The 20,346-nt window shown below is 40.6% G+C and overlaps 1 protein-coding gene across 1 annotated transcript in view; it reads left to right on the top strand.

Annotated features, from left to right (window-relative positions):
* LOC311221508 (very low-density lipoprotein receptor-like) overlaps nt 1–16,327 on the top strand; it is a gene marked incomplete at both ends in the record, with an annotated part of 196,090 nt that extends 179,763 nt beyond the window's left edge. The window contains one exon of the mRNA XM_084305572.1: nt 15,901–16,327. Coding sequence (XP_084161698.1) covers nt 15,901–16,327 — 427 coding nt within the window. The remainder of the gene's footprint in view (nt 1–15,900) is intronic.
* Nucleotides 16,328–20,346: the final 4,019 nt, after the last annotated feature.

The following is a 20,346-nucleotide window of genomic DNA, read 5'->3' as shown; positions in this document are numbered from 1 at the left end:
AAGTTCAACAAGGTCAAGTGCCGGGTCCTGCACCTGGGCCACAATAACCCCAAGCAGAGCTACAGACTGGGAGATGAGTGGTTGGAGAGCTGCCAGGCAGAGAAGGACCTGGGAGTGATGGTGGATAGTCGGCTGAATATGAGCCAGCAGTGTGCTCAGGTGGCCAAGAAGGCCAACAGCATCCTGGCTTGCATAAGAAACAGTGTGGCCAGCAGGGCTAGGGAGGTGATTGTCCCCCTGTACTTGGCTCTAGTGAGGCCGCACCTCAAGTACTGTGTTCAGTTTTGGGCCCCTCGCTACAAGAAGGACATCGAGGTACTTGAGCGGGTCCAGAGAAGGGCGACAAAGCTGGTGAGGGGTCTGGAGAACAAGTCCTACGAGGAGCGGCTGAGGGAGCTGGGCTTGTTCAGCCTGGAGAAAAGGAGGCTCAGGGGCGACCTTATTGCTCTCTACAGATACCTTAAAGGAGGCTGTAGTGAGGTGGGGGTTGGCCTGTTCTCCCACGTGCCTGGTGACAGGATGAGGGGGAATGGGCTAAAGTTGCGCCAGGGGAGTTTTAGGTTAGATGTTAGGAAGAACTTCTTTACCAAAAGGGTTGTTAGACACTGGAAGAGGCTGCCCAGGGAAGTGGTGGAGTCACCATCCCTGGAAGTCTTTAAAAGGCGTTTAGATGTGGAGCTTAGGGATATGGTTTAGTGGGGATTCTTAGCATTAGGTCAGAGGTTGGACTCGATGATCTTGAGGTCTCTTCCACTGTAGAAATTCTGTGATTCTGTAAAATCCTAGAAAAGTAAAATAAGCCAGTGTTCATTAGCTACATGAATATTCCAAAAACTTTTCAATAAACATCTGAAGTATAATACAATGCATCTTTTGCTCAAATTTTATGTAGTAGTTCATAATAGAAACTTTATTCCACTGCTGTTGTAAGCACAGAAGGTAGCTCAGACTGACTTCCAGAATACTATCTCATCCATGAATATTTTTCATATGTTCAGTGTTGTATTCTTTGAAAAGAATATCGAATGTGATTCACATTTGGTGTGAACAGAGCTTGTAAATCATTCCTAGTAGAGTATGAGCCTTGGGATAACAGTTCTACTCACAGAACTGCTCCCATAATGTTACAATAAAATATTATTGAAAAGGGTACTGAACCCCAAGCAGTATAAATGCAAAAATGTGTTGTGATATATTTATAACTAAAATAGCAATATAAGAATGATCTCAATTGAAAATGTGTTGATTTTTACTTTAACCGTGCCCAGGAAGCTGTAGCTTTCTCTTAGGCTTTGCCATTGCTTACTGCTAGAGCAAGCTGAAATCAACGACTTAACAAGGTCAAGTCGAAACTTGTCCACTCTGTTTTAACACAACCTAGGGACTGAGATGAGCTATAACTACATCTTGAGTGATGGTTTCCGAACACTAGCAAGAACTAGTGGGGTAGGCTTGCCAGAGTATACAATATGGCTCAGACTTGTATGAAAACCTGTCTCAGAGACTGTAAATTCATTTATTTATTTATTTTCACAAATCTGGTTTCGTTTGATATTATATTTCACTCTCACATGTATACATTGGAAGGGATTTAGAGAGAGAGAGAGAATATAATGAATCAACAAATAAGTATCTTTAACCAGAGGCTTTCACAGATAGCTAGTTCTAAAAACTTTACATAAGTTCATTTTAAGTCCTGAATAAGCATTTTGGGAGATAAAATGAAGTTTCTTCTTAATGTTGTACAAGCTGATAACAGAATTCAGCCTGACTCTTACAATTCAACTTTACAGCGGAATGGGAAAAAAAAAAAAAAGAAAAAAAAAAAAGAAAAAAAAAAAGTCTCTAAGGATTCTGGGGCAATAGTACTTTTTGTACAGTTTTGTCTCCTAGGAGTCCCCTAAAAATACTTTTCATTTATTCGACTGTTTAAAAAAACACCCCTTCAAATGTCTTTGAAATTCACTCATTTCAAATGTCTTTGAAATTCACTCATTCCACACAACACTGTCTGGAACACTTACATACTTCCCATTCTCATTTTTTTACATCTATTAATTCTTCGCACCATGTCCAGTAGTTCATCATGTGCTGTGTATTTAAGTAAACCTGTCTGAGGAATAGCTGTCTGTTGCAACACTAACCTCCATTACTGAATCTAAAACTTTACCAATATGATGAAAATGCTACTGAGCGGAACAAATTGTGGCTGACAGTTACCACTTACATTCAGAATCTACTTGTTTACTTATGGACATTGGCTTTTTCTATGAAGTTCTGGTTTTAGGTTAGGTAGAAATATAGCTGTTGAAAATTCGTAACTACTGCAGATGAAACAAAAGCTTTATATAACTTTGGAAGTGAAACTTTGCCAAAATGACAAAAAAATTTAAACTGTGACACCAGTGTTAAACTATGACAAGTAAGCTAATCTTGCTGCTATTTATTCTCTTTACTGTTACAGGTGAAGGTGGTTTATGGTGTCTTAATTGTAAGCTTGTCAAGTTCCCCCATGACTGTGAAGTAAATTCTCCTGTTATGCTTGTATCCATCTTTCTGTCTGTCTGTTGTGATTAGTTGGAGGCAGGAATACACCTCATATCACAGAATCACAGAATTTCTAGGTTGGAAGAGACCTAGATCAAGATCATCGAGTCCAATGTCTGAGCTAACACTAACAGTCCCACTAAACCATATTGCTAAGCTGTACATCTAAACATCTTTTAAAGACTTCCAGGGATGGTGACTCCACCACTTCCCTGGGCAGCCCGTTCCCATGTCTAACAACCCTTTCAGTAACGAAGTTCTTCCTAACATCCAACCTAAAACTCCCCTGGTGCAACTTTAGCCCATACCCCCTCATCCTGTCACCAGGCACGTGGGAGAACAGGCCAACCCCCACCTCACTACAGCCTCCTTTAAGGTATCTGTAGAGAGCAATAAGGTCGCCCCTGAGCCTCCTTTTCTCCAGGCTGAACAAGCCCAGCTCCCTCAGCCTCTCCTCGTAGGACTTGTTCTCCAGACCCCTCACCAGCTTTGTCACCCTTCTCTGCACCCGCTCAAGCACCTCGATGTCCTTCTTGTAGCGAGGGGCCCAAAACTGAACACAGTACTTGAGGTGCAGCCTCACCAGAGCCAAGTACAGGGGGACAATCACCTCCCTAGCCCTGCTGGCCACACTGTTTCTTATGCAAGCCAGGATGCTGTTGGCCTTCTTGGCCACCTGAGCACACTGCTGGCTCATATTCAGCCGACTATCCACCATCACTCCCAGGTCCTTCTCTGCCTGGCAGCTCTCCAACCACTCATCTCCCAGCCTGTAGCTCTGCTTGGGGTTATTGTGGCCCAGGTGCAGGACCCGGCACTTGACCTTGTTGAACTTCATGCAGTTGATATGAAGCATTTGTTTTCTCTTCTCTGGGTTCGCTGAAGTGTTATGAAGAATGGCGATTTATAAAACTCTCCAGTTGTGCTCATCATGGTTTGTAATTGTCTTTCATACCAATAGTCAGGGATAAGTTTAGTTTCTTTTGTGTATACTCTCAAAACAGCAGTCATTTTACCATTACATAAACCATTTACATTCCCGTATTGATAATCATTATGAAATTAGTGACATGATTTTCATTACTTATTATGTTCTTATGCCTCATTCTGTGTCATTTCTGTGGAAGACGATAGCATTAATATCCTGTCAGACAATTATCATTAATGCTAGTGGTTTATCTAATTTGCACCATTTCTTTCCACTTCAGCAAAATCTTAATAACTAATATAGTCTGGCCAGCTTGTCTAGTTATGGAGAAAAATATCGTGTTGGGGTCGTCACAGAAGGTGCTTTCAGTAGGATGTGAAGAATGAATGTAAGAAGAAGTAATAGGTCAGAATTAAAATGAAAATATCCTGATGGTTTTGATAAGATAGATATATCACCTAGTTTATTAATGAAAGAAACTATATCTTTACAAACTTAGTCTTAAATATGCACACATTTGGGGAATTAGAGATTTTTATTGTAGTGATTGACAACAGTTGTATCATCTGATTTATTTTTTTCATGGTTACTTATTATATAAATCTGAAATGGTTAATAACAAAAATGCAAAATATATTTTATGGTCTATTAAAACCCAACTGAATATACATATATATATATATATATATATATATATATATATATTAGGGTTATTTATATACATAGAATAATAGAATTGTTTGGGTTGAAAGGGACCTTAAAAACATCTAGTTGCAACCCTCCTTACATGAGAAGGGACACCTTCCACTAGACGATGTTGATCAAAGCCCCATCCAACCTGGTCTTAAACATTTCTGGGGAAGGGGGCATCCACAAGCTCTCTGGACAACCTGGTCCAGTGCCTCACCACCCTCTAAATAAATAATGTCTTTCTTATATCTAATCTAAACTTACTTTTGTTGTTGTTGTTCAAAACCATTAGCACTTCCTAATAAAAAGGCCCTCTCCAGCTTTCCTGCGGACTCTTTTTTTGTACTGGAAACCTGATAGAAGGCATTCCTGGAGCCTTCTCTTCTCCAAGCTAAACAACCCCAACTCCCTCAGTCTTTCTTTATAGGAGAGGTTCTCCAGAACTTTAATCACATTTGGGGCCCTCCTCTGGACATCTTTTAATGTGCCCATGTCCTTCTTGTGCTGGGGGTCCCAGACTTGAATGCAATATTCCAGGTGAAGTCTCACAAGAACAGAGCAGAAGGGTAGAACTTTCTCTCTCAACCTGCTGGTCATACTTTGTTTGATGCAGCCCAAGATACAGTTGGCTTTCTGGGCTGCAAACACGCGTTGACAACTCATGTTTTGGTTCTCATCACCCTTAGTCCTTCTCCACAGAGCTGCTCTCAATCCATTCTCCACCCAGTCTCTATCTGTGCCTAGGATTGTCCCAACCCATTTACAGAACCTTGCACTTGGCCTTGTTGATATTCATGAGATTCAAACAGGCCCACCTCACAAGCCTGTCCAGGTTCCACTGCATGGCATCCCTTCCCTCCGATGTGTCAACCACACTACAGAGTTCCGTGTCATCAACAAACTGAGATTTTTTATTTGAGGGTGCACTCAGTCCCACTGTCCATATCCGTGACAAAGATGTTAAATAGTGCCAGTCCTAATACTGACCCCTGAGGATTGCCAGTAATCACTGAACGTTTGAACACTGAGCCATCAACTGCAAAACTTCGAGTGCAGCCATCCAGCCAATTCCCTACCCACAAGTGATCCATATAATCGAATCCACATTTCTCCAATTTAGACACAAAGATATCATGGCAGACAGTGTCAAATACTTTTCACAAGCCCAGGTAGATGACATCAGTTGTCATCCACCCCTATGCAACCAATGCTGTAATCTCTTTGTAGAAGGCCCCCATATTTGTCAGGCTTAGTGAAGCCATGCTGCCTGTCTTCAGTTACCTCTTTATTTTACATATGCTTTAGCATAGTTTCCAGGAGAATCTGCTACATGTCCTTGCTGGGCACAGTGGTGAGACTAACTGGCTTGTACTACCCTGTTTCATCCTTTTTTATTTTTATTGTTATTGTTATTGTTATTTTTTATTTTATTTTATTTTATTTTATTTTATTTTGTTTTATTTTATTTTATTTTATTTTATTTTATTTTATTTTATTATTTTATTTTATTTTATTTTATTTTATTTTATTTTATTTTATTTTATTTATTTTATTTTATTTTATTTTATTTTATTATTATTTTTTTTATTTTATATTTCCTTTTTAAAAATGGGTGTTGTTTTTCCTTTCTTCCCATCAGTGGGAACTTCACTGCACTGCCACGACTTCTCAAATATGATGGATAGTAGCTTAACAACTTCAGATGCTCAGGACCACTGATCCCCTTAGGACACATGGATGTGCCTGTCTCATCAGATCCCATGGACTTGTGCAGATTTAGGTTCCTTAGCTGGTCTGGAACCCGATCTTCTCCAAGACTAGGTGGTTCATCATCCTCCTGATTCCTGCCTTTGCTTTTTGGGACTTATACAGTGTGGCTGGAGTTCTTGCCAGTGAAGGCTGAGGCAAAAGAATCATTACATACTTCAGTCTTCTCCATATCCCAGGTGACCAGGTCTCCCATTTATTTCTGGAGATTTCCCTGGACTTCCTTTTACCACCTGTGGAAGCCTTTCTTGTTGCCCTTGATGTCCCAAGACAAATTTAATTTTAATAGGTCTTTAGCTTTCCTGACCCAATCCCTGGCTGCTCAGATAATGTCTCTTTACTTCTCCCAGGCTATCTGTCTTTGCTTCCACCCTTGTAGGTCTCCTTTTTTTTTCTGCTTGAGTTTGGCCAGGAGCAACTTGTAGCCATGTAGGCTTCCTGGTATTTTTGCCTGACTTCCTCTTTGTCAGAATACATTGCCCCTGAGTTTGGAGGAGATCTTTGAATGTTAACAAGCTTTCTGGGCCCCTCTTTCCACCATGACTTTGTCCCATTGTACTCTATCAAGCAGATCCCTGAAGAAATCACAGTCTGCTCTTCCAAATTTCAGGGTAGCGAGCTTGCTGTGCTCCCTCCTCACTGCCCTCAGTATCCTAAACTGCACTACATCATAGTCGTTGTAGTCAAAGCTGCCTTTGAGCTTCATATTCACCACCAACACCTCCTTGTCAGTTAGAATGAGGTCCATCATACTAGCTCTACTCACTGGCTTCTCTGTCACTTGTAAAAGGAAGCTATCATCAATGAATTCCAGGAACTTCCTGATCTGCCTGTGCCTTGCTGTTCTGTCTCTCTAACAGACATTGGGGCAGTTGAAATCTCCCGTGAGGACCAGGGCTGTTCCTATCTCTCTACAGGGGGGCCTCAACTGCTTGGTCTTGGCCTGTAACAGACTCCCACTATAGCATGACTTGTCCCTGCCCTCCCTTTGATACGTAACTGTAAACTCTCAGTCAGCTCTTCATCCATTCCCAGGCAGAGCTCCATGCATTCTAGCTACTCATTGGCATAGAGCGTGACATCTTGCCTTGTCTCCCCTGCCTACCTATAACCTGGACTGGCTGGAATTCCCTTGTGCTTCTCTCCAGGTACTTTCCTGCTGACCCATGACCCTTCTCCATGTTCTGGACATCTATCGGAGACATAGGCATCAAACTGGCAGGAGTGAGATAGACTGAGATTCCTCTTCCCACCTAATTTCAGTTTACAACCCTCTTCACCAGACTGGCAAGCCTATGACCGCTTCTCCTAATCTGACAGGTGTACCCCATCAGCTCCTGGCAGACAGTTTCTCGAAGTGAATCCTATGGTCTAAGTAGGCGAACACCTGTCTATGGCACCAGTCCTGTAATCATCTGTTTATTAGCCTATTCAACAGGCCCTTTAAATCCCCTTCCCTTTCACCAGGAGGACTGATGAAAACAAAACCAAAACCAAAAACTGCCTACATTTCTGAATTCCTTATTACTTCTCCCAGTAAACACACACACACACACACACACGTATATATATATGACTAAAGCACCCTAGACTTCAGGTGAGTGTTGTGAAGGTGTATCATGGATTGCCTAACTCTTCACTCTCTGTAGTCTTGTCTTGCTGAGAAAAACTTGGGCATTTTCATTTCCTTCTGTGAAATACAAAGTAATCTCATTTTCACTGAGGAAGATCAGCTAAGTAGAATTCTGTACATGAAACTGTAATTAATACAAATGAAAATTTTTACATTCTCCATTTTTTGATGGTGTTTGATAGTAGATGTGATGGAAAGACTATTAAAACAATGCTACTATTGTATATAGAAGTGCTCTTCTAGTGTCCAGTGATTTGTGGCTTCAGCGTTCCTGAGGCAGGGGTCATCTCTGTTGTATCTAGTAACTTTTTCTTGCTTGATCTTATTAAATTTTTATTTGAACCAGTCTGCCAGTTCTCATAGCTTGTGTCTGAAAATCCATTCCCAGTTTACTTTGCACCTACATTAAAAAAAAAAAAAAAGACCAGTCTTTACAAAACACACCAGAAAGCTCTGTGATTCTTGGTCAAAAAATTGCAGTGAATGAAAGCTTGGATAAGATAAAATAGCTGGATGGACTGACAGAACAAAAACTGAAGAGCTGTTAAATTCACTGTACTACTTCTGACTGAAGTGTCTAAGCTGCAAATTACTGTAAGATATGAGTGCTGAAAAATATTACACTTGTTTTGTACTTAATTTTCTGAAGATAACTTGCTGTTGTGTGGGATGCTAAGGTAGGTGAGCCTCTGACCCAACCTGGAATTAGTACTGGAGCGATAATCCTAGCAAAATAGACAATGAATATAGTCATTTGATATCTTGATTGCATAGGGCCCTGTAACTTAGTTACTTAGTAACTTAGCAAAAATTATTAAACATGCAAGCAGTGGAAAAGTGAAGCCTAAAGTGGAAACTAGGGAAGAAGTAGCCCTGAATAAACTCTCAACAGATTGCTTCTCAGACAACATTAGATAGGCAGACATTAGCAACAGTTAGATGTACCGGTTGAAGCACACATTGAAAATCTAATATTAGATGTGCCAATGCCACATTTATTCATTAAAGTAGCAGGTATTCACACAATAACATGGTGTGAAATTTTGCTTTTTTACCTCTGTAAACTTAATTATGTGAACTGGCCCTCAAACTTCCAGATGCATTGTATCTTGAGAAGAGACTTTCAGACATGCACTTATGTGTATTTAATGCTATACATGTATATACTGTTATAACTACTAAAAGAAACTGAGACTCCACTTTAAAGACTTTTCAATCTTGACAAGTTTACTTGAGTTTCATTTGGTAAAACTGATAATGAAATCCATACTTCAGTCTGTATGCTGATCTGTAACTATTAGGTACCTATAAAATCATAGAATATCCAATTTGGAAGGAACCTAGAAGGATCACTGAGGCAACCCAAGAAAGAAAGAAAGAAAGAAAGAAAGAAAGAAAGAGAGAAAGAGAGAAAGAGAGAAAGAGAGAAAGAGAGAAAGAAAGGAAGAAAGGAAGAAAGGAAGAAAGGAAGAAAGGAAGAAAGGAAGAAAGGAAGAAAGGAAGAAAGGAAGGAAGAAAGAAAGAAAGAAAGAAAGAAAGAAAGAAAGAAAGAAAGAAAGAAAGAAAGAAAGAACGAACGAACAGATCATGCATTTGAGAGCATTGCCCAAATGTTTATTCAACTCTGTCAGACTCAGTGCAATGGTCATCTCCTGTTTCATTCCCCCACCAACCTCTCAGTGAAGAACCTTTTCCTAACACCCAGTCCGAACCTCTCTTGTTGCACCATCAAGCCATTCCCTCAGGTCCTATCACTGGTCACCTGAGAGAAGAGATCAACACCTGCCTCTCTGTTCCCCCTTGTGAGGAAGTTGTAGACCATGATGTGGTCTCTTCTCAGTTCCCTCTTCTCCAGGCTGTAAAATCCAGGTAACTTCAGCCACTCCTCATACGTTTTCCCCTCTAGACCCTTTATCATCTTTGTTGCTCTTTGGACACTCTAACAGTTTTATATATTTCTTATATTGTGGAACCCAAAACTCTACACAGTACTCAAGGTAAGGCCACACCACAGCAGAATAGAACAAGATAATCACTTCCGTTGATCAGATATCAATGCCATTCTTGATACACCCCAGGATATAGTTGGCCCTCCTGGCTGCCCAGGCACACTGCTGTCTCACGCTTGGCTTTCTACTGTTTAGAACTCCCAGACCTCTTTCTGTGGGGCTGCTCTCAGCATCTCATCCCCCAGTCTGTGTACATGTAACCGGGGTTGCCCCTTCTCAGGTGCAGAATCTGACATTTGCTCTTGTTAAACTTCGTATTGTTGGTGATTGTCCAGCTCTCTAATTTGTCAAGATCTCTTTGCACTCTTTGCAAGGCATCACCACCCTTGACAGAGTCAACAGCACCACCCAATTTGGTATCACTCATGAACTTGCTCAAAAAGTCTTCAAGTCTTTAATCCAAATAATTTATGAAAACATTGAAAGGGATGGGTCCAGAAATGGACACCTGGGTGACCTGGTTACAGCTAGGATAGAAAAAATTTACCTCCTAGTAGCTGGTAGGGTGCTATGTTTTGGATTAGGATGAGAAGATAACACCCCGATGTTTTAATTGTTGAAGAGCAGTGCTTACACCAAGCCAAGGATATCTCAGCTTCTTGCTCTGTCCTGCCAGTGGGCAGGCTAGGAGTGCAGCAGGAGCTAGGAGGAGACAGACCAAGGACAGCTGACCCAAACTGACCAAAGGGGTATTCCATGCCATCTGACATTATGCTAAACAATATATAGGGGTTGCTAGCCAGGGTGGGGGGGCCGGCTGCTTGGGGATAGGCTGGGCATCAGTCAGCGGGTGGTGAGCAATTGCATCGTGCGTCACTTGTTTCGTATGTATTACTATTATTATTATTATTAATAATAACAATAATAACAATAACAATAACAATAATAATAATTTCATATTTAGTATTATTTTTCTTGTCTTAATAAACAGTCTTTATCTCAACCCACAGGCTTCACTTTCCTGTTTCTCTCCACCATCACAGAGAAGGAAGGTGGAGGGTGAGTGAACAGCTGTGTGTTGCTTAGCTGCTGGCTGGGATAAAACACAATACTGGGGAACTCCACTAGTGACAGGTCACAATCCCAATGTAATTACTTTTACAAGAACCCTCTGGGCTGGATCCATCAGCCAACAGTTCACTCATCTTATTATGCTTTTGTCTAACCGAATTCTGGTCATTTTGTCCACTGTGAGAGACAGTACTGAAAACTACAAAAATCCAGAAAGATTACATCAACTGGTTTCCTTTAGTCAACTAGCTGGGTGATCCTGTCATAAGGGGAAATTAAGTATATTAGACATAATCTTCCCGTAGTGAACAAATGTGGGCTCTGACAAACGACTGTGTTTTCCTGGATGTGTGTTTTAATAACTCCCAGAACAATCTTCTCCATAATTTTACTAGACACTGAAGTGATACTGACAGATCTGTAATAGCCAGGATCTTCTTTCTTGCCCTTCTTGAAAATAGGAAACACAAGTTCCAGTTTCCAGTCAACTAGGACCTCTCTGGATTCCCAAGACCATTGAAAATCTAATAGACATTTGAGTTGATATTAATTTAAAATTCAGATAAAGTAACAAGTATTAAAAAGATATTCCACTAATATTGTTGTCTGTATTACCCTTCTCATATATTATTTTTCTTTATGAAATGTATAATTTGTGTTCACACAAGTTAGTAATTAGTATAGGTAAATTATGTATAGGATTTTGTATAGGATTTTCTTTTTCTATCACTTTTGGAAAACAAAACCAAACAAAACAAAACCCAGCCACCCTACAAAAAATAAAATAAATAAAAAAAAATCCAGAACCCAAATGAAATACTCTATTGACCTTTTCTTAGAAATGCCATTTAAACCGATATATTCTGTTCTCAGCTGCAGAAGGATTGGTAGTTGAATTTCTGCCCTAAGACAGAAATCTAAGTAGAATCTCTTAAGCTTTAGAGAACTCCACTGCAACAGGAGAAGTTTAACATACCCTTGCTTCAGCAAGTATTTCCTCAAATATAGGGATCAGGCATCCCTAAATCAGTTTTGCTAAAGGCATAGCTTTGCTGAAGGCTTGTGTGCCTTCTGTCCTTAAACTTTTTCTTATGTTTAGTACTCTTTATTCGTGTTCACAAAGCTTCTTTTGAGAGAAACTATAAGAAATGCTGAGACACTGTAAAGGGAGTTTACAGGTCAGGGACTTTTGACAAATTAGCTCCTAGTTCACTACCATATACATAACCACTCTCGTTTTAATACAGAGAAAGTAGATGCATGATTGGTTAGATTCTTATTTTTGAACTGTGAAGAAAACTGGTCTTCCAGTTCCTTGCAGAGTTTTCAGGGCTGGAGTATGTTAGCAACGTTACTACAGATCTCATTGGTTATAGTGTATGGCTGCTGTTGTCAAGCTTTTTTTTTCTGGCAGTACAGATATATTTAGACATTATTTCTGTTTGACAGGATACAGCTCTGTTTTTAATGCCAAACATTCAGTGAAGGTTAAAAACTAGTTGACACCTACAAATGCAAAGAGACTTCAGCCTTTTAAAGAGTAATATTGTGATGAGGTTTTGTAGAAGTAGTATTAGTCAAGCTCAATGTTAACTGTGAAATACAGTTGTCATTTTCAAACTGTTGTATCAAACCCTTAAATTTGGTAATGTTCACTGTCCCTTCTAAGTCTCACTTAGAAACCTCTTTCATTCTGGCCCTAACAGCATCCAGCCATGGAGCTGGTGTTCTGTTTCATGAAACTAATGTCACTTTGCTCTTTCCTATTTTCCGCATAGCAGCAGGATGTAGCTGGTAGTCTAATACATGGTTCTTTATGTTTCATTAATGAACAGGGAAAGATGCCATGAAACTTGCTGAAATAATGATCTGCTTCACAGAAAACTTTCACTTAAAGGAAAGGCCTGGGAAAATCATTCGCTTTGGAACTATGAATACCACAGTCTGATATTTGAAACCTATTAAGGCATGAGGTTATTGGGGAGCTTGGGCATGGAGAAATGTTGGCAGGGATCATGATGATTCCTGTCTGTGATAGTGGTTTCTCTTGTCCTGTACACACAGTAAAGAATATATTATGAAAATACTTAGTGTTTCCCTGGATTTTCCTTCCACATGAATCCTTATATGGCTGTCAAGATACATAATTTGAATAAAAAGAGGTTTGTGCTTTTTTTAAGTCAAATTCATCATAGACATTTCAAATGTAATAACTTTTAATTCTAGTCTAATATAAACTCTAACATCTCATAGTCTGACCAAATACAAGAAAAAGATTTCATTCTTAATATGAAAATATAGAACTCAAGACAATTATTAGCAGATATCACCCTTACAGTTTGGAAAGTCATTCAATAGAGTCTTACTAACTAGCTTGATAAACTGTTCTCTGCAACTACCCTTTACTGGCAGACAATAATTTCTTTTATCCTCAGTTCAGTAGATACTATATTCATGTTGGACTTGGATGTCGCACACATAAAATGAATAAATCCTGATTGCTGCTTTATCAGAATTACATCGATATATGTACAGAAAATGTCTGATTCCCCCTGGGGAATGCTGAATTGTGTCTGTTGTGTTAATGAAAAGTCCCACTATCTACCAGTATACTAAGATTCTTATAAGAAATCTTATACCTAAGATTTAAGGTATAAAATTCATGAAGTAACCCTTGACTTTCCTCCAGAGAATACTCTTTATGTTACTTCATGTGACACACATTCATTAAAAAGAGACCAGAGAGTTAGCAGGCCTAGTAAAAACTCTAAAATTCATGATCTGGGGGGAAAATTATCTTCTTTAAATCAACGAAACAAAGACTGAGATAGGGTAAGTGTCCTCATACATATAAAGGACTGATCCTAAGCAAAAGGGAACAATGTTCCTTTGGAGTTCGTGGAGGAGATACTCCACGGGAAATAAGTGGAAAGTGACCCTGCTCATGGTAGAGGGGTTGGAACTAGATGACCTATATGGTCTCTTCCAACCCAAACCATTGTATAATTCTGTGATTCTGTGTTTACAAGCTGGAAAGATAGTGAGGAATATATGTGATTTCTAATATGAATGAACACAATGTGTTCCCTCGTGGCATAAATAAAAGCTGATGTCTTGACTTAAACATCCTTATGTAAACTTGACATAGTATTGATTTAAATGATAACTTGATAACTACTTGATAACTTTTTTTTTTTTTTTTTTTCTAAAATACTATTTGTATTTGTATTTGCATTTGTATTTGAAACCTGTGGCCTCTGTGATAGAGGAAGTGATTTACTAGGAAAACTGCAATTGTAGATCTATTAAGAAGAAAGTCAAAGTTATCCTTATCTCATTTCCTCAGTTCTTCTGACTTTGTTAGTAGATTGACCACAATATTATAAAGAATGCTTTCATATCTGCTACTCTTTTTGACTATTATAAATCTTCTGCCTTTGAAAATAAATAAATAAGCTAGATTGTAAATGCTAGAACTGAAAGTGTTATTACACTGCAACAATATAACTTGTGTGCATAGCGTATCTTGCAAGATTTTTTTTCCTCATGCTTGTCAAAAATTGTACTATGCTATTGATTATAAAGTTCATCTGATTGTCTTTGAACTTCTCTCCACAGATTCTACTTTACAGTTAAATCAACAATTCTGTGTGTAACTAATTATTTTACCTCTGGTTGCAGTAAGAGTATACAGTGTTGACAGAGGGACTCAAATTGTTACTTGTCCTACTCCGTTATTTCAATCACTAAGGTTGTGGTACTTTTCATAAAAGACATTTTGTGTAGTTGCAGTCCCTGGAAGAATTAATGAGATTACTTTTTATTTATTTATTTATTTTATTTTATTTTATTTTATTTAAGTATACAATTACTTTTTTAAGATTCACGAACTAGCTCGAGTCTTTATAATGATGTGCTAATCGTATAGCACAATCCCTCAGATCACTAAATAGGCATGTCATGTAGTAGCAAATCAAAATGCTTTATGGAAAGCTATTCCATTAATATTGTTATCTTATGAGCTAAGCTTATTTTCCTTCATAATAATAATAATAATAATAATAATAAATCTTAAATTGATAAGGTCTGCTTTTGCCCAGCCCTGAATAGATTGACATTAGTTATAGTACCGACATCTAATTCTCAACCTCTCACTAGCTATCCTGTTATTTTGAGATTTATGTCACCCTTCTCATTCTATTTGACTTTTTAATACTGACATTTTACTAATGTTTTCCATCCCCTAGTAATTTTTGACTTTTGTGGACATGTAAAGGCTTGATGAGAGTTATGTTAACAAGCCACATAGTTGAAGGGGAAAATGCTTGATAATTTTATTGAGAAACTGTTTACATAGTAATTTATTGGAAATCCATGCATCATCATTATTGTTGTTGTTGTTGTTATTATTATTATTATTATTATTTGTTTACATTTTTTTTCCTCAGTTTGTGGGGGATAAAAACCCAATTCATTATAGTATTCATTTTGCAAATGCAAAATATATCTTTTATAAGATTTCATTTGTTACACATTAAATAGCCAATATCGGTCCTGGAATATGTAAGGGGAGAAAATGTGCTCCAAAAATATGTCAATTAACTTAATTCATTTCTAAGCAGGAATGAGAATATTAAGCAGTATAGAGAAGCAAAGACCAAGATTGGGACCTCCTGATGTAACTCGGCAACTACAAGTCTATGAAGCCTAATGACACATATCCCAAGGTCCTCAAGGAATTGGCTAATGTAGTCACCAAGCCTCTCTCCATCATATTTGAAAAGTTCTGTCAGTCAGGCAAAGTCTCCCATGACTGGAAAAAGGGAAACATCACTCTCATTTTAAAAAAGGGTAGAAAGGAGGAACCAGGAAACTACAGATCAGTGAGCTCCACCTCTATGCCTGGCAAAATCATGGAATAAATCCTGGAAACAACATTAAGGAACATGCAGGACAAGGAAGTAATTTGGACCAGCAAGCATGTCTTCACCAAGGTAAAATTATGTCTTACAAATCTGGTGGCCTTCAGTGATGGTATGACTACGTCAGTTGACAAGGGAAGACTGACTGATGTCATCTCCTTGGACTTCTGTAAGGCCCTTGACATGATCCCACGTGACATCCTAATCTCTAAATTGGAAAGCTATGGATCTGAAGCGTGCACCATCCAGTGGGTAAAGAATTGACTGGATGGCTACACCCAGATAGAAGTGATCATATCCACTGGATATAGTGGTTCCATATCCAGGTGGAGACCGGTGACAAGCAGTCCCAGGGTCTGTCTTGGGACCAGTGTTTTTCACTATCTTCATCAGTGACATAAATGTTGGGATTGAGTACACCCTCAGCAAGTTTGCAGATAACACCAATCTTAGTGGTGTGGTTGATACAATAGAAGGAAGAGATGCTATTCAGAGGGGCTTGGACAGGCTGGAGAAGTGGGCCTATGTGAACCACATGAGGTTCAACAAGTCCAGGTGCAAGGTATTGCACCTGAGTCAGGACAATCCCAGACAGCAGTACAGACTGTGTGATGAACTCATTGCGATCAGCCTTTTGGAGAAGGACTTGGGGGTTCTGGTGGACGAAAGGCTTCACATGAGCCTGCAAGATGTGTTTGCAGCCCAGAAGGTTAACTGTGTCCTCAGCTGCATCAAAAGAGGCATTACCAGCAAGTCGAGGGAGCTGATTGTCTCCCTCTACAATACCCTTGTGAGGTCTCAAATGGAGTATTGCATCTAGGTGCGGGGCACCCAGCACAAGAAAGAAGTGGACCTGTTAGAGTGAGTCCAGAAGAGGGCTATAAAGATGATCAGAGGACTGCAGCACCTCTCCTGTGAAACAATGTTTGAAAAACTGGGGCTGTGCAACCTGGAGAAGAGGAGGCTCTGGTGAGACCACATGGTGTCCATTCAATACTTAAATATACTTATTCAATACTTAAAAAAAATACTTATAAAAAATGGAGAAGAACTCTTTACTCAGATAGATGATGATTGGAAAAGGGGTAATTCTCTTAAACTAAAAGAGGTTATATTTAGATCAGACATTAGGAGGAAATTCTTCACAGTAAGGTAGTGAGATTCTGGAACATGTTGCCAAGAGATGCGAATGCCCCATCCCTGAAGGTGTTCAAGACCAGGCTGGATGGGGCCTTGGCCAACATGATCTAGTGGGTGGCATCCTGCTTATGGTATCCCTGCTTAAAGATGATCTTTAAGATCACTTCCAACTCGAGTCATTCTATGATTCTATGATAGATTTTCTTTTTCTGATTCCTATGGTCTTGTGGGTATCATATATTTTAAAATAATTTGTTAAATTAATCACTGTCATTCATCTCATTTCATGCTTCTCTTTGCACTCATATCATTAAAGGGACTACTTTTTCAGGTTGGAGATGGTAAATATCACAAGGGTCATGGTGGTTAAATAGAGACTGGATGCCGTTGGCACACAAGCAGAATGTACCATTATCTTGCTTTCTTATGAAGATGTTACATTTTTTCTTCTGTGTGTGAAATCTCTGCAAAGACTGGGTAGTTATTCTATTTTCTCAGGTTTCTGTGCAAAATTTTGTTGCAACAAAGGATCTTTGTTTTTTTTTGTTTCTGGTTGAGGTGAAGTTCAAAACCATCAGAGGTTACAGTCATGAATAATCTGCTCATATAATCCCATGCCTTGCCATCCACAACTATCCTGCCTTGGTGCAAATCTCTGTGAGGTATTCCTGAATTGTTTAAACTTAGACAAAACTAGAAACATATTAAAGAGACAAAGCAAGAGATTTTTTTTTTTTTTTTTTTTTGAAAATCCCAATGAAATTCGAGAACTGTTGTAACTAGCCTGGAAGAGAAATGGAATGGGTATGAGAAGAAGAAAGAGGAAGGAGAAAGGAAAGGGGACAGCATTTTATCAGCATTACTTTCATTGTAAATCAAAAACAGCACTATACTAGCTACTAGAAAGAAAATAACTCTATCCCAGCTGAAACTAGTACAGCATGACAGGAGGAGGAAGGCAGACATGTCCATGCTTTGTATGTCTGCTTCTTATTCTCTGAGAAGAGATAGGCAAAAAAAAGCTGTTTTGGTGCCTGGTCTTGAGGAGACACTAGACTCACAAAATCTTGTTTGGACTAGACTTATAATACTCCTAAAATTCTGGATGTGATAAGAACAAAAATTCTTCAAAAAGGATATAAATCAAAGAATCACAGAAACACAGAATTTCTAGGTTGGAAGAGACTTCAAGATCATCGAGTCCAAACTCTGACTTAACACTAACAAGTCCTCCACTAAACCATATTGCTAAGCTCTACATCTAAACATCTTTTAAAGACTTCCAGGGATGGTGACTCCACCACTTCCCTGGGCAGCCTGTTCCAATGCCTCACAACCCTTTCAGTAAAGAAGGTCTTCCTAACATTCAACCTAAACCTCCCCTGGCACAACTTTAGCCCATTCCCCCTCATCCTGTCACCAGGCACGTGGGAGAACAGGCCAACCCCCACCTCACTACAGCCTCCTTTAAGGTATCTGTAGAGAGCAATAAGGTCGCCCCTGAGCCTCCTTTTCTCCAGGATGAACAAACTCAGCTCCCTCAGCCTCTCCTCACAGGACTTGTTCTCCAGACCCCTCACCAGCTTCCTCGCCCTTCTCTGGACTCGCTCGAGCACCTTCATGTCCTTCTTGTAGTGAGGGGCCCAAAACTGGACACAGTACTTGAGGTGCAGCCTCACCAGAGACAAGTACAGGGGGACAATCACCTCCCTAGCCCTGCTGGTCACACTGCTTCATGTACAAGCCAGGATGCTGTTGGCCTTTTTGGCCACCTGAGCACACTGCTGGCTCATATTCAGCTGACTATCAACCAATACTCCCAGGTCATTCTCTGCTTGGCAGCTTTCCAACCACTCATCTCCCAGTCTGTAGCTCTGCTTGGAGTTGTTGTGCCCCAGGTGCAGGACCCAGCACTTGGCCTTGTTGAACTTCAAACAGTTGGTCTCAGCCCATCTGTCCAGCCTATCCAGATCCTCCTGCAGAGCCTTCCTACCCTCGAGCAGATCGACACATGCACCTAACTTGGTGTCATCTGCGAATTTACTGAGGGTGTACTCAATCCCCTCATCCAGATCATTGATTAAGATATTAAAGAGGACTGGCCCCAACACCGAGCCCTGGGGAACACCACTAGTGACCGGCCTCCAACTGGATTTGACTCCATTCACCACGACTCTTTGGGCCTGGCTATCCAGCCAGTTTCTAACCCAATGAAGCGTGTGCCAGTCCAAGCCAAGAGCAGCCAGTTTCTAGAGGAGAATGCTGTGGGAGACGGTGTCAAAACCCTTGCTGAAGTCAAGGTAGACCACATCCACAGCCTTTCCCTCATCCACTAAGCGTGTCACTTTGTCATATAAGGAGAACAGGTTTGTCAAGCAGGACCTGCCTTTCATAAACCCATGCTGACTGGGCCTGATCAGCTGGTTGCCCTGCAAGTGCCGTGTGATGACGCTCAAGAGGATCTGCTCCATCAACTTCCCTGGCACTGAGGTCAAACTGGCAGGCTTGCAGTTTCCCGGGTCTGCCCTCTGGCCCTTCTTTTAGATGGGCGTCACGTTTGCTAGCCGCCAGTAAACTGGGACCTCCCCCAATAACCAGGACTGCCAATAAATGATGGAAAGCGGCTTGGCCAGCTCCTCTGCCAGTTCTCTCAGTATCCTCGGGTGGATCCCATCCGGCCCCATCGACTTGTGCACATCCAAGTGCCGTAGTAGGTCGTCAAACATTTCCTCATGGATAGTGAAGGCCACATTCTGCTCCCCATCGCCTTCCACCAGCTCAGGGTACTGGGTATCCAGAGAACAACCGGTATTGCCGCTAAAGACTGAGGCAAAGAAGGCATTAAGCACCTCCACCATTTCCTCATCTCTTGTAACTAAGTTTCCCCCCACATCCAGTAAAGGATGGAGATTCTCCTTAGTCCTCCTTTTTGTGTTGATGTATTTATAAAAATGTTTTTTGTTATCTTTAACGGCAGTAGCCAGATTGAGCTCCAGATGAGCTTTGGCCTTTCTAATTTTGTCCCTGCGCAGCCTCGCAACATCCTTATAGTCCTCCCTAGTGGCCTGCCCTCTTTTCCAAAGATTATAAACCCTCTTTTTTCTCCTAAGCTCAAGCCACAGTTCTCTGTTCAGCCAGGCTGGTCTTTTTCCCCGCCAGCTCGTCTTTGGGCACGTGGGGACAGACCGTTCCTGCCCCATTAAGATTTCCCTCTTGAAGAGCGCCCAGCCTTCCTGGACCCCTCTGCCCTTCAGAACCGCCTCCCAAGGGACTCTACCAACTAGTGTCCTTAGCAGCTCAAAGTCAGCCCTCTGGAAGTCCAATACAGCGGTTTTACTGGTCCTCTTCCTGGCCTCGCCAAGAATAGTGAACTCCACCATTTCGTGGTCACTCTGCCCAAGACAGCTCCCGACAATCACATCCTCCACCAGTCCTTCTCTGTTTGTGAAGACAAGGTCTAGCGGGGCGCCACCCCTGGCAGGTTCACTAACTAGCTGCGACTATCTTCCACGCTCTCCAGAAACCTCCTAGACTGCTTTCTCTGGCCTGTGTTGTGCTTCCAGGATATGTTAGGGAAGTTGAAGTCCCCCATGAGTACAAGCGCTGAAGATTTCGCAACTTCTGTCAGTTGCCTGTAGAATTCCTCATCCGTCTCCTCATCCTGGTTCAGCGGTCTATAACAGACCCCAACCAGGACAC

The sequence above is a fragment of the Netta rufina genome (assembly GCF_964035555.1).
Source record: "Netta rufina genome assembly, chromosome: Z".
Lineage (NCBI taxonomy): Eukaryota > Metazoa > Chordata > Aves > Anseriformes > Anatidae > Netta > Netta rufina.
The sequence above is the reverse complement of the archived record's forward strand: the minus strand, read 5'-3'. Positions and strand labels throughout refer to the sequence as shown.